The following is an 18629-nucleotide window of genomic DNA, read 5'->3' as shown; positions in this document are numbered from 1 at the left end:
ATAACATATCTTAACCTAACATTTTTTATTTGAGTGATTTTTAAAATTCAGAAAATTATACAGTATGGTTACTTTGATTTTATGCTGCGGGATGGCTGGTCAACGAGCTTCGCTAAAGGGAAATTGTTGAGTTGTGATGCATTTTTGGGTGGTTAAAGACAGCAACAAGCCAATTTAGTAGGCTCTTCACACAGCAATTTCTCACAAACTCGAAACTGGGCTGAGGTGGACAGTGGAGAGTTAGAAACAGGGGGAGAGACATGTGGGAAAGGAGCCACAGGCTTCACTGGAGCCCCAGCTGCCCGCATACAAGGGGCACGACCTAACTGCTAGGCCATCTGCTAAGGTGACCAGATTTCTGAAGTGATATTTCCAGTTCAGCAAATGAATACCAGTAAATATTGTCATGATGATAAACCTAATAGGGACACTTAATATTCACAATTTGGGATTTCCTTTTTTGTTTTGACAAAAGTTTTACGGGAGGTATCAAACATAGCCTTGCTGCCTTATTCTGAGACAGTATTGTGTTACAAATTCAAAAATAATAAGAATACCAGAACTTAAGAGCCAATAATCAAATAAAATAGGTTATTAATATGACTCTGCTACATTACTGTTAATCTGTAGCTCTTCCTCTTCTTGTGCTAGTTCACTATACTTCTGTATTTTACCCCCAAAAATTCTGGATCCAGGAATTCTCATTTTACTTTATTTCATTATTATTATCAGAGCTTTCCATTAAAAAGTGTCAAGTTTTTGGTACTGAAAACCAAACATCTCTGATTCATGTTACACCAAATCTCCAAATCATCGTCATGTCACCACGACACACGTCAGAGCAAAAAACTTAGCATGTTTAATTATAATTTCTCAAAATACTAGCTTTTATAGGTCTTACAATTGTCATACTTTCATACTCTTTGGTTTCTCTGACCACAGGGCTTGACGTTTACACCTGTCAGCTAGCCAAATGCGGGTGGATTTCGGCCATGTCGGGTAGTAGCGTGACTCTAAATAGCCATGATGGCGGGTTGAATTTATTAGTGTCACAACTAATGCAACCTTCCATCAGTGTAGTTCTGGACCAAACACACTTAAATCTCATTAAAACTACCCAAGCTAGTGGCAAGGCATATTTCATTAGCTTGCTGTTACCCATGAAAGAAATAATTTACCAAATTTGCTGGCTAGCACTTCTCAAACCTTTATCACACAATCTAGTTCTGAATCTTGTTGTGTCACGTCACACTAAGGTTGAATAGCAGTTTCAGCCAATTTGTTTTGCAACAAACGTTAGCTTGACTAACAATGTAGGTCACCAGTAAGCTGCCACGAAACACACTAAAATCTCAGTGAAACTGTCTAGCTAGTAGCAAAGGACATTTCATTAGCTTGCTGTTATCCATGAAAGGAATAATTTTACCAAATTTGCTGGCTAGCACTTCTCAAACCCTTATCACACAAATGCACACGTCAACAAAGTAAGCTAACAAGCAATTTAGCATAACTGTAGCTGTGTTTCCTATCCAAATATGCTTTATTTAGTAGTCAGCAAGCATCCAAACAGAGTAATGACAGAAAAAGAACTTTTTAATTAGTTCTTTTTATATCCAATGCTGCACACTTGAGGTAGCTAATTAGTTAATTTGCATTATGCTGCTATTTCCAAACTTAGCTAATCTACAAGAGAGGCTACAAAAACCAGAATTATAAAACATAACTTTTCTCCTCTACCTTTTCACTCTGTCAGTTGGCAGGCCCACAACGTCTTTCTCAGTGTCTTGTACTTTTCACTTACCATTGAGCCATGCTGGCAAGTATTCACTCTTCATGCTGTAGTGCTGTTGGCCTAAATTCCTCAGGATGACTGGCTCTGTACCCAGGAAGTTGTTGAGCGTTGCTGAGTACAGCTCCTTATCTATACAAACAAAATGCAAGCTTTAGCTCAATTCTGTGTTTCAGCCACTATTGTACTGGCTTACAATGAGAGAAGGTCAGTGGTTCAGCTGGGAGACACAAAAGAGCGCAGAGAATGGGTGCCTGTAGGTTCAGTGAAGCTGTGCGCAGTGAAGTGAACGCAGCATGCAAAGTTTAATTGTACCCGTGGACTCTCAGTGCATTTGTGTGGTTGCAAAACAGATGGGAAATGCTGCAGGAGCGTTTTGTGGTGATTTGATGGACATTTTTATGCTTCTGTTAGAGCTGTAAAAAACATGCTGGCATTTACTTTAATATAAAGGCTGCTGAGATGGAACAAAAGCTGACTGTGTGTTTGGACTTGATATGAATGCCAATGGACTTTTCATGCATTTTGTTTTAGACATAACATAATGATCAGTACATCATAAATCTAAACTTAAATTAAAGGTGCAAGGGTAACATAAAAGTATAAAGGATTCAAATAAAACTAACTCACACAGAGTTTTACTCACCCACTATCAGGCCAGTGTGTCCCTTGGCTGGGTCATATGGGCATTTACCCTTGCCATCTTCTAGGGCCGCAGTGTTAAGGGCAAAATAGTCAGCATTCTGCAAGCACAATAACACACAACGGAGTCCTTCATGGTCAGTGTGTATCATGAACTACATGACATAGCTGCAAGCTCTTTCTGTCTATTGCTGTGCCCTCACGATGTTGTCCTTTCACATCAGTGTCACAAATACTCCAACACGAAGCAGCATTTGCACGTAAAGCTAACCGAGCAGGACTTACTTTTTGTTTTTTTTATTATTATTTTTTCACACAGGGGTTTTAGCCCGAGGTCAGATAGCAGGCTCTGCACGTTATCACCTGTCAGCCCTGCCTGGATATAATTCTTTGTTGAGGTAGACAGACCTGTACACACAGACACGGATACGTACCACGTAGGTGCATTTTGGCTGGAAGGCATAGGTGCCACAGGTGTAGAGGTGCGTGTGGTTGTAGCTCTGGAGGAAGCGGATGTAGTTGAAGCATTCGGTCTGCGAAGGGGAGAGGAGGAATTGTTAGAATGCTGTTGTTGTTCTTAACCTCCTAAGACCCTGCATGTACATATGAGTATATTACATTTTGACTTTCCTACAACATTTTCCATCCAACCATCCATTTTTTACACCGCTTATCCTGTTGGGGGCCTGGGGGTCACAGGGGGGCAGGAGTCTATCAAAGCTGTCATTGGGCGAGAGGCAGGGCATACCCTAGACTGGTCAGCCAATCCCAAGGCTACAGCATAATCAATTATGCTGATAGGATTTTGGAGAGAATTTTCTGGAATGAAATTTTCTTCTATTTTCAGAAATAATTTGCTATGAAATTTTCAGGACTACTCATGAAAGTTTGTCTGGATGTGTGCACTCGTTTTTATTACTTGGTGGGGCCATACCACCGGTAGCCCACCAACGGTATGGGGCCATGAATCCTTGTGGGGCCAAAATGCTGGGCCCCAGACCGTTTACTGCTTGAAACTGGCTCTGGAGCCTTCCCTGATGCTCCTCATGCTTTTTTCTAACTTGGCCCACAAAGTGACAAAAACTGGAAATGTGTGTGTGAAGTGTGTTTGCTCTCTGGCCCCCTAGAGGTTTTTTGATGCCACTGCAGCCACACACACACTTCCTGAAGTGTGCGTGATATTAGCCAATGAGACGCCTTGAACATTAAGTGTCATAGTCTCGCGGGATTTTACAGGATTTGTTTGAGAGCTGAAATGCTGTTATCACATCACAGAGCGATGCTGTACCAACTGAAGAATTTCTCAAATTAAGTAGGTAAGTTTGTTTCCAGTTTTATACTATTTTTAATTTACATGTTTTTGACTATATAGAGTTTTGTGGGACTACAAGAAACAAACTATTACAACATTACTATTACTACAAACTGTGCCATTTGATATAGACGCTTATTTTAGCCGCTAGAATTAGCAATAGGTTGCTAGTTTTTATTTTATTTCTAAATTAACTTAAATAACGTTTTTTTAATTTATTACATTAAACAGATGAATATCTGCATATAGAAAGCATTGTTCCCAGGATACCAATATGAAAGACCGTTTCTGTTATCTTAAGCTAGTTAGCTGCTAACCATTAGCTTTGGAGACGGTAGCGTATGTGCTCGGCCGGATATGCGTCATCCGGCTGATGACGCATATCCGGCTGAGCACATGGCTAATTAACCCGGTGAATATTCATGAGATGGCCGAGCTGGGAGACGGTGGAAGAGTCGATTGCAATACATGAAGTGCGGAGTTTCAACTTGCCGTCTTACGTGAACAGATGTCTGATAAGGTATTTGATAAACGTGTTGTTGCCGATTTCTACGGAAACGCTCATCTCGTACTTTACTATAGAAGGTGATGTACGGTAGAAACTGTTGTGCTAAGAGCGATCGTCCAGGGTTCAACGCAGGCTTAAAGGGGCATCCGATCACACGTAGCGTCATGTTTTAGTGGTCAAAAACTTCACATACAGCCAGATAAATCATTGTAAAACAAGCTCTGTGCTTCGGTTTACGTTATATGCGACGCGGAAGGCACGGGCCCGGTCAGGGAGCTATCTGTCGCCGGGGCCCGGCCCGGGCCTCGTCAGAGAAGCTACCTGGGGCGAGAGGCTCGGGCCCGGTCAGGGAGCTACCTGTCGCCCGGGGCCCGGCGCGGGCCTGGTCAGGTAAGCTAACTGTGGTCCTGTTGTGCCAATGTAGTAAGGTAGTCGTTTTGTCAGTGGTGTTTTATTAAAGAGCACAAAAGTTATCTGAGTTTTGACTGCTCTTGGGGATATTTTTCATCGACTACTGTAACGTACGATCTTCCGGAAGTTGTCTCCACACTTTCAAAACAATAAAAACGTGAGAAATTGACCTAGACGTAAGACAGGAACACATCCAAACAAAAGCTTGTAAACAATTATACTTTTTAGAGGCACTATTTGGAAGCTACGTTTAAGACTCTGTCATTATCGTTGGTAAGAATTTTTAATCTGCATATTCAGAGCATACAAATTATTTCAGACCTCATTTTTGAGCTTGCTATAAAGTGTTTCCCCCCTCCAGAATGCTCAAATCATGAACAACATTCATAAGATTTATTTTGTGCTCATTTCTGATCAAGCCTGATAATATTGGTTTGAACAGGTTAGCTCACTTCTATCCTGAGTTACAGGGGGACACAAATGATTTCAGACCATATTTTTGAGCCTGCTATAAAGTGTATCCTGATTGCATTATAAATTGCATCAAGGTAATTGTTTTTATTACAAGGGTAATAAAAATACACAATCAATATCCAAGGGTTGGTTTAGCCAGGTCTTATTATGCAAAGAAACATTGGTATTGACAAATAACGTTTGATAATGCTGGATTCAGGTTATTATGAATTCCATTTCAAGTGAATAATGCAACCTCAATGGTGCGACCAATGTGCTAAGATGGAGCAGTGATGTTCTATTTTTTGCTCTGAATATGCAGATTAAGAAATTCTTACAAATGGTGATGACAGAGTCTTAAACTTAGCTTCCAAATAGTGTCTCTAAAAATTATAATTGTTTACAAGCTTTTGTTTGGATGTTTTACCCGTCTTACGTCTAGGTCAATTTCTCACATTTTTCTTGGATATGTGCTATTGTTTTGAAAGTGTGGAGACAACTTCTGGAAGATCAAATGCGTTACAGTAGTCGATGAAAAAGTATCACCAAGAGCAGTCAAAACTCAGTGTATGACCATGGCACGAAGAGACATAAAGCATTACATGAACACTACTACGTTCTAAGATCCGTTTTTAATGGTGCTTCACAGTGTAATAATGTACGACAGTTTGGCAACCTTAAGAATTTCAAAGAAGAAAGTCATTTATTTTGATAGATATGTTTTGTGCTCTTTAACAAAACATCACTGACAAAACGACAACACTTAAAAGAGATATACAACAATCTTCATGATAGTATTTTTCCATTCAGTAGTGTGAAATCCCAGCCTTGTAGCACTCTACTTCCTCTCTGTTAAGACGTGCGCTCCAGACAGGGAAACACTTTCTATCAGGGATAACTACCTTTGCACAACACTGGGCCTGGTCAGGTAAGCTAACTGTGGTCTGAGGCTTGGGCTTGGTCAGGGAAAGTGTTGCGGTAGGCTCGGTTAGCTCAGGTAAGCTTTCTGGGGTCGGGCCACCCCTAAAGTGTAACAAGCGTTGAGTAATAGTCAACCGATGTCATTATTCAGGGTTAACGATCTGTGTGAGTCACAAAAATTGAAGCATGAATCCAAGATAGCGATATTCGTACCACATGCTATGTTCTCATAATTGAGAAAATAAATAATGACGTGCAAAGCTACAGTTCCACGAATATCATAAACCTTGGGACATAAATGTGTTCTTGTAATTACAAAATTAGTTAATGAGCAATGTGTTTTCTCATGCTGCACAGCTGTTTAATGATATTAAAATATTTTCACAGAGCCATGATGTCCAAAAGGAAGGCCAGGATAAAGCCTGTTGAAGATGCAATCTCATACATTCTGTCAGCGAGAGACAAGCCATGGTTTGCAGAGAGATTTATCAATAATATCAAAGGTATGATCTGAAGTCCTTTTGGTAGCTGCAAATGACAGCAACAGATTTTTAAATACCATTCATTAACACTCTTCATTTGGAATGAAGAAGGATTCAGGCTACTTTTCAGAAGATATCTTATAGAAATTACTGGCTTTAATCTGCTGTCTTGTTAAAATCCAATGCGTTTAGGTATAGGCATGTATAAATGAGCCTGATTTCCATCAGAGAAGTTTCAGGTACACATTGGTAAAATCAAATATAGAAATGTAAAGTTATTCATTTTATTTTGCTGTGTATAGTGTCCAGCACATTCAAGTACCATTAAGGTAAGTGCTGGACCAATAGAAGACTGTAATGAAAATGTGAAAGGTCTGAACACTGTGCAACTGTTTGGCATATTCAGAAGTGACATTTTAAGTTAATGCATAGAAGTAGTTATACAAACGGAGAACCAGAATACAGGCTTGTAGGTCATGTGGTCATCACATGATGGTCCCTGTTAAACAGAAAACCTCGTATTTAAAAAGTCATGTCACATTCTAAACATTTTTAGAAAGAAAACTATTCAGAGAAGATGCTCACAGAACAAAAGTACATCATTAGACCTGTGACAATCATGAATTCAATCTGGCCAATAACTAGATAAAGTCATCTCTTTGTTTGAGATAGTATGTCCCCAGAGCATTTAGGAAATTAAATCCAGCTCACAGGTCTTCCCAAAGGAGGTGTGTGGCATATTAATCTGTGTTCAGTTCATGGGAGCTACAGTGTACAGACTTTTTTCATGCTGTATGAGAAAGGTTAAAGCAACTTGGTGTGACTTTTACTTAAGTTTATTTAATTCTGTGTTATTATAGGAAGAGGAGTGTTTGCTACCGAACCAATCGAGCAAGGTTCTTTTGTGTTGGAGTACAGAGGTGAATTCATATCAGCAGAAGAATGCCAGTCAAGGAACTACTCAGAGACACAGAGTGCATTTCTGTATGAGTTTGATTGGAAGAAAAGCCAGTGGTGGTAATGTATATGAGATGTATTTTTAGTAGCAATAAGGGTGTTCTTGTTTAGACCTGGAACGTGTTTAAATATTTGATAAATGAATGAGTAAAATATTAGACTTAATGTACTTTAAACCTCAAGTGGCTCTTCTAATAAAACTGTGAAGATATATTTTATAAAGTTTATATTTATTTGATGTATTGTTTTTGTTTATCTTTAGTATTGATGCATCCAAGGAAGACGGCTCCCTTGGAAGATTAGTGAATGACAACCACAAATATCCGAACTGCATCATGAAAAAAGTTATAGTAAACAACAGGCCACATTTGTGTCTGTTTGCTGTGAGGAACATAGAAGTAGGAATGGAACTTGATTACAACTATGGTGATTCAAAATGGCCATGGCGTCAAAAGGTGAGCTTGTTAGATCATGCATTGGTTACACTACATAATTTTTAAAGATGTTAGTTTCCCTTCACACAACGTTATGTCTCTTAAATGAGAATCTTTGAGTCATAGTAAAACCAGTGTCCAAAGTATATTTTTCTAAGAAAAAATAGTGACATGGGAAGTTCCTTTCATTCACGCTTTCATTCAAATTAATGAAACTGTCTACACAAGGTTGAAACCAGCACTTGAAAAGTGGTGTGTTGGTGCAGAGGGATCTGCTTTCCAAACTTAAAAATATTCCAATCTTCTATGTCATTTTCTGCATTATTATTACATAGAAATGGATCATAAAGTCAGGTGTCTTTGAGGACATGGATAGTAGTTACACATAGTAGTAGAGTAGTAACATGATGTTTCAAAGGCAGTTTTTATGTGAGGAAAATTTTGTGACCTGTAAGATTGTCCAGACTCATGATTCCTGTCAGAGCTCACTGTCTTCTTGTTTTATGTCTAAACACCAGGTGACATCTAAGCAGGCTCCAGCACCAGAAGAAGAGATGGCTGCGCTTCCTGTTAATCTGTCTTCCTGTGTTTATGATGATGATAAGAATGCTGCTGCTGCTGATGGACCAAAGGTAATGGAAAGAATGAATGTGGTTGAGTTCTTTACAGGGTGCACTATTAACTTGACAGACTAGTCTCTGTTTGATCTCCATTTGGTCAGCTAACTTGTTTCACACACACACGTTTCAGATCATGTCTTCATGGGGCCCTGTATGGTACTCTTCCTACAAAAGGTTTTTCCAACTTTTCTCTTCCACACACACAAGTTTCAGTTCGTGTCCTTATGGGGCCCTCCGTATGGACCCCTCTTTAAGTGATTGTTAACCTATAGGACAACACTTCTCAGCATCCAAACTGAAGTATTTATAATACAAATAATGCACTTTCTGAGCCGCTGCATGATGAAGATAATATTTTGGTGTGAGATCCCGTTTTAGGCCTCTTTTAAGATGTCAAGATAGAAGAACTTCTTAGACTGACCTTCATGGGGCACTAGATTAAAATATCTGTGAGATTGTCCAGACTCATGATTCCTGTCAGAGCTCACTGTCTTCTTGTTTTATGTCTAAACACCAGGTGACATCCAAGCAGGCTCCAGCACCAGAAGAAGAGATGGCTGCGCTTCCTGTTAATCTGTCTTCCTGTGTTTATGATGATGATGAGAATGCTGCTGCTGCTGCTGATGGACCAAAGGTAATGGAAAGAATGAATGTGGTTGAGGTCTTTACAGGGTGCACTATTAACTTGACAGACTAGTCTCTGTTTGATCTCCATTTGGTCAGCTTACTTGTTTCACACACACACATTTCAGATCATATCTTCATGGGGCCCTGTATGGTACTCTTCCTACAAAAGGTTTTTCCAACTTTTCTCTTCCACACACACAAGTTTCAGTTCGTGTCCTTATGGGGCCCTCCGTATGGACCCCTCTTTAAGTGATTGTTAACCTATAGGACAACACTTCACAGCATCCAAACTGAAGTATTTATAATACAAATAATGCACTTTCTGAGCCGCTGCATGATGAAGATAATATTTTGGTGTGAGATCCCGTTTTAGGCCTCTTTTAAGATGTCAAGATAGGGAGACTTCTTAGACTGACCCTCATGGGGCACCAGATTAAGATATCTGTGACCTGTAAGATTGTCCAGACTCATGGTTCCTGTCAGAGCTCACTGTCTTCTTGTTTTATGTCTAAACACCAGGTGACATCTAAGCAGGCTCCAGCACCAGAAGAAGAGATGGCTGCACTTCCTGTTAATCTGTCTCCCTGTGTTTATGATGATGATGAGAATGCTGCTGCTGCTGATGGACCAAAGGTAATGGAAAGAATGAATGTGGTTGAGTTCTTTACAGGGTGCACTATTAACTTGACAGACTAGTCTCTATTTGATCTCCATTTGGTCAGGTTACTTGTTTCACACACACGTTTCAGATCATGTCTTCATGGGGCCCTGTATGGTACTCTTCCTACAAAGGTTTTCCAACTTTTCTCTTAAGTTTCAGTTCGTGTCCTTATGGGGCCCTCCGTATGGACCCCTCTTTAAGTGATTGTTAACCTATAGGACAACACTTCACAGCATCCAAACTGAAGTATTTATAATACAAATAATGCACTTTCTGAGCCACTGCATGATGAAGAAAATATTTTGAAGTGAGATCCCTTTAGGCCTCTTTTAAGATGTCAAGATAGAAGAAATTCTTAGACTGACCCTCATGGGGCACTAGATTAAAATATCTGTGACCTGTAAGATTGTCCAGACTCATGGTTCCTGTCAGAGCTCACTGTCTTCTTGTTTTATGTCTAAACACCAGGTGACATCTAAGCAGGCTCCAGCACCAGAAGAAGAGATGGCTGCACTTCCTGTTAATCTGTCTCCCTGTGTTTATGATGATGATAAGAATGCTGCTGCTGCTGATGGACCAAAGGTAATGGAAAGAATGAATGTGGTTGAGGTCTTTACAGGGTGCACTATTAACTCAACAGAATAGTTTCTATTTGATCTCCATTTGGTCAGCTTACTTGTTTCACACACACACAAGTTTCAGATCATGTCTTCATGGGGCCCTGTATGGTACTCTTCCTACAAAAGGTTTTTCCAACTTTTCTCTTCCACACACACAAGTTTCAGTTCGTGTCCTTATGGGGCCCTCCGTATGGACCCCTCTTTAAGTGATTGTTAACCTATAGGACAACACTTCACAGCATCCAAACTGAAGTATCTACAATAAAAATAATGCACTTTCTGAGCCGCTGCATGATGAAGATAATATTTTGGTGTGAGATCCCGTTTTAGGCCTCTTTTAAGATGTCAAGATAGGGAGACTTCTTAGACTGACCCTCATGGGGCACTAGATTAAATATCTGTGACCTGTAAGATTGTCCAGACTCATGGTTCCTGTCAGAGCTCACTGTCTTCTTGTTTTATGTCTAAACACCAGGTGACATCCAAGCAGGCTCCAGCACCAGAAGAAGAGATGGCTGCACTTCCTGTTAATCTGTCTTCCTGTGTTTATGATGATGATGAGAATGCTGCTGCTGCTGATGGACCAAAGGTAATGGAAAGAATGAATGTGATTGAGTTCTTTACAGGGTGCACTATTAACTCAACAGAATAGTTTCTGTTTGATCTCCATTTGGTCAGCTACTTGTTTCACACACACACAAGTTTCAGATCATGTCTTCATGGGGCCCTGTATGGTACTCTTCCTACAAAAGGTTTTTCCAACTTTTCTCTTCCACACACACAAGTTTCAGTTCGTGTCCTTATGGGGCCCTCCGTATGGACCCCTCTTTAAGTGATTGTTAACCTATAGGACAACACTTCACAGCATCCAAACTGAAGTATCTACAATACAAATAATGCACTTTCTTAGCCGCTGCATGATGAAGAAAATATTTTGAAGTGAGACCCTTTAGGCTTCTTTTAAGATGTCAAGATAGGAGACTTCTTAGACTGACCCTTCTGGGGCACTAGATTAAAATGTCTTTGTGCCCTGTAAGATTGTCCAGACTCATGGTTCCTGTCAGAGCTCACTGTCTTCTTGTTTTATGTCTAAACACCAGGTGACATCCAAGCAGGCTCCAGCACCAGAAGAAGAGATGGCTGCGCTTCCTGTTAATCTGTCTTCCTGTGTTTATGATGATGATGAGAATGCTGCTGCTGCTGATGGACCAAAGGTAATGGAAAGAATGAATGTGATTGAGTTTTTTACAGGGTGCACTATTAACTTGACAGACTAGTCTCTGTTTGATCTCCATTTGGTCAGCCTACTTGTTTCACACACACACGTTTCAGATCATGTCTTCATGGGGCCCTGTATGGTACTCTTCCTACAAAAGGTTTTTCCAACTTTTCTCTTCCACACACACAAGTTTCAGTTCGTGTCCTTATGGGGCCCTCCGTATGGACCCCTCTTTAAGTGATTGTTAACCTATAGGACAACACTTCACAGCATCCAAACTGAAGTATTTATAATGCAAATAATGCACTTTCTGAGCCGCTGCATGATGAAGATAATATTTTGGTGTGAGATCCCGTTTTAGGCCTCTTTTAAGATGTCAAGATAGGGAGACTTCTTAGACTGACCTTCATGGGGCACCAGATTAAAATATCTGTGACCTGTAAGATTGTCCAGACTCATGGTTCCTGTCAGAGCTCACTGTCTTCTTGTTTTATGTCTAAACACCAGGTGACATCTAAGCAGGCTCCAGCACCAGAAGAAGAGATGGCTGCGCTTCCTGTTAATCTGTCTTCCTGTGTTTATGATGATGATAAGAATGCTGCTGCTGCTGATGGACCAAAGGTAATGGAAAGAATGAATGTGATTGAGTTCTTTACAGGGTGCACTATTAACTTGACAGACTAGTCTCTGTTTGATCTCCATTTGGTCAGCTTACTTGTTTCACACACACACGTTTCAGATCATGTCTTCATGGGGCCCTGTATGGTACTCTTCCTACAAAAGGTTTTTCCAACTTTTCTCTTCCACACACACAAGTTTCAGTTCGTGTCCTTATGGGGCCCTCCGTATGGACCGCTCTTTAAGTGATTGTTAACCTATAGGACAACACTTCACAGCATCCAAACTGAAGTATCTACAATAAAAATAATGCACTTTCTGAGCCGCTGCATGATGAAGATAATATTTTGGTGTGAGATCCCGTTTTAGGCCTCTTTTAAGATGTCAAGATAGGAGACTTCTTAGACTGACCCTCATGGGGCACTAGATTAAAATGTCTTTGTGCCCTGTAAGATTGTCCAGACTCATGGTTCCTGTCAGAGCTCACTGTCTTCTTGTTTTATGTCTAAACACCAGGTGACATCCAAGCAGGCTCCAGCACCAGAAGAAGAGATGGCTGCGCTTCCTGTTAATCTGTCTTCCTGTGTTTATGATGATGATGAGAATGCTGCTGCTGCTGATGGACCAAAGGTAATGGAAAGAATGAATGTGATTGAGTTTTTTACAGGGTGCACTATTAACTTGACAGACTAGTCTCTGTTTGATCTCCATTTGGTCAGCCTACTTGTTTCACACACACACGTTTCAGATCATGTCTTCATGGGGCCCTGTATGGTACTCTTCCTACAAAGGTTTTTCCAACTTTTCTCTTCCACACACACAAGTTTCAGTTCGTGTCCTTATGGGGCCCTCCGTATGGACCCCTCTTTAAGTGATTGTTAACCTATAGGACAACACTTCACAGCATCCAAACTGAAGTATCTACAATACAAATAATGCACTTTCTTAGCCGCTGCATGATGAAGAAAATATTTTGAAGTGAGACCCCTTTTTAGGCTTCTTTTAAGATGTCAAGATAGGGAGACTTCTTAGACTGACCCTTCTGGGGCCCATTATGTGGATCTTTCTTTATGTGATTTTTTCTCAATGGGTGACACCTTTCACTTCTAAAGTTACCATAAGTTTTCCTGTACTTATTTTACACTTTCTAAACTGCTGTATGATGAGGAAAACTTTTTGGAAAATGAACTGTGCAGCCTCTTTTCTTATGTTGTGAGTTTGAGACTCCTAGAAAAATAGTTGTACTTGGCCAACAGTTTTATGCTTATCAGAATAGTGTCATCACATATGCAAAATTTTCTTTCTCTTGAATATTTTTACCTCCAGGAATATACCACGCTTTTTGTTGATACTGAGGGACTGTTGTGCTAAAGGACTGTGCCACTTATGCACTTTTTCAACTTGTTAAAAGGAGCCAAATCCACACCTTTTAATTCGAACAGCATGTGTGTGCCTTCATGTGAAGAAAAAACAGGCTTTTTTCTTATTACCTGAGCCTCATTGCAAATAATGGCTTAATCATGAGCGCTGGTGCTAACAGCCCAGCACAGTTAGAGTGAAACATGTACAGTCTGCTTGTGGTAACTGCACCACAGTGTTTATAAGATATGTTATGCTCAACCTCCCTGATTAATTTTTCTTTAATGATGTTTAGGAATTTACTATCAGAGGGTCATCCCTGGTGGATTATTCTGACACTGATGAAACCGATGAGGATTGTTTAAATGACCAGCCATTGGGTCCACACTGTGATGAAGTTGTTCCAAAGTTGAGAAGGACAAAAAGCATTCTGGTATGCCCCCGACACTTTAAACACCAATAATTTATTGATTGGTCGATAATCTTTTATCTTTAATTGATTTTGATAAATGCAAACTAAAATGTATAACCATTCCATAACATAACACTCTCTGCAGATGAAAAAAGTTCCAGATTTTTCTGATGATCTCTACGATTCAAGTGACGACAGTACAGAGGGCCCTTCAGCTCAGTCCAAGTCTGAGATGGCTTTACAAAGGGTGAGTAGAGACTGTTACCATCCTGAAAGCCTCTCTGTTGTTGCTCTGTATTATCACTTAAAGCTTAACACCTTCCAAACTGAATACCTCTTTTACTAACTACTCTGTGAGACATACATATCGTTGCCTTCTTAAAATAATGGCCTAAGTCAATTTTTCAAGTTTTTCAGGAGACACAAAAACTGCACCATTTGTTGAATATATGATATTTTTTTTATTCTTTCTCTCAACAAGGTCATGACAACAGATGACTTTTGACCAACTAAAAACAATGTTTGTCAATTGTAACATAAGAAAAATAAATGACTTGGGCAAATTTTTGAACATGCCTCTGTGACTTAGGCAATTGAACACATCAATTCTGTCCGCAATAAAGGTAAAGCAAAACAGCATAACACACTTTTTAAAGTCCTAGAGTCTGTAGGAAGAGTGGAGAGGACCAGAATCCACGTTGTTTGAAGTCCAGTGTGAAGTTTCACAGTCAGTGATGATTTGGGCTAGAGGTGGGAAAATAATTGATTCTTAGATGCATAATCATTTTATGAATGTCTAATAATCAATAATCATTAGTAATTTCAATATTTAATACTGCGGAATAGCAGGAACAAAAAGGTGGAACTCTGACACACAGTGTGTAACAGCAAGTTTTAGATTACCAACTGTTCATCTCTGAAAAAAGACATTTTTATGTCTGTAATTTCAGAAATGTTACAAGGAAATGATGTTACTACCTTCGTTCAGTGCAATTGTAAATTTCAGTTTACACATGTCTTCCATTTGAAGATAGTGGACATTTAATTTATCTCTATTTTTGTAAATACAAATGTAATGTTTTGTTATGTTTTACACAGTGAGGACAACAGAAATGTAAGAAAACCCAAGTGCAGCTAAATGCATCAATAATCGAATTACAAATTAAATCGTAGCCCTATGAATCCTAATCGAATCGTGAGCTGCCTAAAGATTCCCACCTCTAGTTTGGGCTGCCATGGCATCTGCTGGTGTTGGTCCACTGTGTTTTCTGAAGTCTACAGTCAGCGCAGCCATCTACCAGGACATTTTAGAGACCTTCATGCTTTCTTCTGCTGACAAGCTTTATGGAGATGCTGATTTCATTCTCCAGCAGGACTTGGCACCTGCCCACACAGCCAACGGTACCAAAAGCTGGTTCAATGACCATGGTGTTACTGTGCTTGATTGGCCAGCAAACTGGCCTGACCTGAACCCCATAGAGGCATATGTAATAAGGTTTTAGCCTTATTCCAGCGTCTCCTACCAAAGAGGAAAAACATTTTAACTCTTTGCGGTATACGGTCACAAATGGGTGATCATTCTGAAAAAAATTCATTTTACTGTGTGCAGACACTGCACAACAGGCATACTATATTACCAGTCAAGTGGTGATCGATTTCTAATATTATGTTAAAGTTACATTCTGATTAAATTATTTAAAAAAAACATTTAAAATGTCAATCCTTGGTAATTAGTAATAAAAATCATTTCAAGCAGTTAGACTGTAATGTGGAAAAAATAGACAAAACTGGATTTCCACTTTCTACTCTTGGTCCAAAATAGCTAGGTATAATAGCTTAGTTCATGCGCATCATTTAGCAAGCTTTAGGTAGCATTATTTAGCTAGCTATTTTGTTGACTAAAATGCTGACTAAAAGACTAAATAACTATGCCAAATACAGCTTAGCCAGTATTATGGTAAACCTCATCACTTACCAATAGGGGATGAGCCTTAAACCATGGCAATAACTTCTGTGGCCTGGTAGATTTTTCTCCTCCTTGAAGCAGCTGCCTTCTTGACAAGCTTGTACAATTGCCTAAGTCACATTGTCTTTGACTTAGGCAGAAATAAAACTGCCTAAGTCACACTCCTGACATAGGCAATATGCTGAAGGTGTAAAATCACATGATCTGTTAAACTGAGGATGTAGACGATTTTACCAGAGGTGGGCAGCATCATAAGGAGTTGATTTATTCCAAATAAAATCATTTTTGTCAAAAAATGACTTAGGCAATTATTCTAAGAAGGCAACGATATAATTGGTCAGATAGTCATGATTACATGTCTTTTGCTCTAGTTGGTGAGTTTGGTGTTGTTTTTTTTTTGTAGGTGCTGCCATTTTAGTTGTAAATATTGCTATTGCTTTCATTCATATTTTCTGAAACATTCCAGTACATTTCTGCCAAGGGTGTGCCTTTTTAATTCTTACTTCAACATTTGACAAACAAATTGTGATATATTTACTCCATTTTGTGACATAACTAGAATATTTTCTTCTAACATAATGGTTAGCAAAACTAAACAAAATAAATAACCTCCTCCTAACACAACTCTCTTTGTAGATGCATAAATTAGAAGATTTGGTCAACCTCTCAGTGATTCAGATGAGAGTATTGTGGAAGACACCGATTATGAGGATTCTATAAAGGATTATTCTGATGTGCAATCAGACATTGAAGTTGTTCCAAAGCTGAGAAGGGCAAAAGCATTCAGGTATGACCCTGACACTTTAAATGCCAATAACTAAGTGACAGACCTTTCCTCTAAATCTGTCAACTGTCATTTATTTTGATGGTTAGTGAAAAGGCTGACCACACACTCTTTTACAGATGAGAAAAGTATCCAAATATTCTGATGCCCTCTACAATTCAAGTGATGACATTACAGAGGACACATCTACTTGGTCTAAGTCTGAGATGGCTTCAAAGGCCAAAAGAGAGGCTGCGCCCATCCTGTAAGTCTCTAGCTACTTTTTCTGGGTAATCACTTTGAGGATCGTGCCCCAAACTTAAAACAGAGTTCCCTTACTGAAGTTCCAGACATGCTTATGGATGATGCAGTCTTAAAGACTATCATCAATGAGCATGTCTATTGCTCTTGTGAGTTTAATGTTTGAAGGTATTTTTATTCAATTTTTTAAGTTATTAATGTTATCTACCTAATATTGTAGTAGATTTGTGTTTTTTTTTTATAATATAAACTTATAAGTCAATTCTTTTTAAATTTGGCTTCCTTAGTCTGATGTAACGTAACAGCGTTTCTCTTAATATGTGAATTTTCTTGACTGAAAGCACCTGAATTTTACTCATACCACTCTGAATGAACATAATTTTAACACATATTAAACTGCCTAGACAGTTATACATTTTAATCATATTTGGTATAAGGGAGGGAGGAGGTTGAGTTATTAATTTAGGTTTTCTTTTTCTTCTCAAGATGCAAAAGATTCTTGTAGGATCAGATGCCTCAAGTGCAGATAGTGGAGAGGAGTATATTCCAGGTCCCATGGAGGAGAGCACAGACAGTGACTGCAGCTTGGAAATACCCATGGCAAATAAGAATATGAAAAAAGTATCTACTATTCCAAAAAGATGCAAGTCTTCCAGTAAGGATAGGTTCAAGTCTTCCAGTCAGAGCCAGTTCAAGTCCTCCAGCCAGAGCCAGTTTGAGTCCTCCAGTCAGAGCCAGTTCAAGTCCTCCAGTCAGAGCCAGTTTGAGTCCTCCAGCCAGAGCCAGTTTGAGTCCTCCAGTCAGAGCCAGTTCAAGTCCTCCAGTCAGAGCCAGTTCAAGTCCTCCAGCCAGAGCCAGTTTGAGTCCTCCAGTCAGAGCCAGTTTGAGTCCTCCAGTCAGAGCCAGTTCAAGTCCTCCAGCCAGAGCCAGTTTGAGTCCTCCAGCCAGAGCCAGTTTGAATCCTCCAGTCAGAGGGGGTTTGAGTCTTCCAGTCAGAGCAGCAGCTTTGAAACAAACAATGGTCCTGCTGAAAGCACTTGTATGAATGAAGAGAAGGTGGGGCAAACATGTACTGATGAGCATGAGCTTGAAAACCATGAAAACAATGCATCTGTCTATGTTAATCCAGTTTTGAAGAAGGAGGATGGTTCAAGACGGTATAACAAGAAGCATCACTGCTTTTATTGTAAAAAAGTAGTTCAAAAAATGTCAAGACATTTGTTACGTAGCCACAATGATGAAATTGACGTTTCAAAAGCATTCAGTTTTCCAAAAAACTCAAAAGAAAGACGACTGCACTTAGATTTAATCAGAAACAAAGGAAACTTTGAACATAACACTGAAGTTTTGGAGAGCCAGAAAGGAAAGCTAATACCATTCAAGCAGCCAAAGAAAAAGACTGAGGGACAAAAATTTCTACATTGTGTGTACTGCTATGGACTGTTTACAAAACGAGTCATGTGGCGACATTTTCAGGTTTGCAAATTCAAGCCTCAGGACAAGACATCTAAACCAGGTAAAACAAGGATCCAGACACTGTGTGCTTTTGCTGAACCAGCTCCTCCTGGATTTAGTGATGCATACTGGAAGTTCT

At 39.5% G+C, this 18629-nt stretch overlaps 1 protein-coding gene across 2 annotated transcripts in view; it reads right to left on the bottom strand.

The window, feature by feature from the left end:
* sema4c (sema domain, immunoglobulin domain (Ig), transmembrane domain (TM) and short cytoplasmic domain, (semaphorin) 4C) overlaps nt 1–18629 on the bottom strand; it is a 211860-nt gene that overhangs the window by 37915 nt on the left and 155316 nt on the right. For both annotated transcript variants that reach the window (XM_041787078.1, XM_041787079.1), the window contains 3 exons: nt 2866–2964; nt 2436–2532; nt 1802–1921 (listed from right to left, as the gene is read on the bottom strand). In XM_041787078.1, coding sequence (XP_041643012.1) covers nt 1802–1921; nt 2436–2532; nt 2866–2964 — 316 coding nt within the window. The remainder of the gene's footprint in view (nt 1–1801; nt 1922–2435; nt 2533–2865; nt 2965–18629) is intronic.

This window comes from Cheilinus undulatus, linkage group 5, assembly GCF_018320785.1.
Source record: "Cheilinus undulatus linkage group 5, ASM1832078v1, whole genome shotgun sequence".
Taxonomy (NCBI): domain Eukaryota; kingdom Metazoa; phylum Chordata; class Actinopteri; order Labriformes; family Labridae; genus Cheilinus; species Cheilinus undulatus.
Note: the sequence above shows the minus strand (reverse complement) of the source record. Positions and strands in the feature narration are given on the sequence as shown.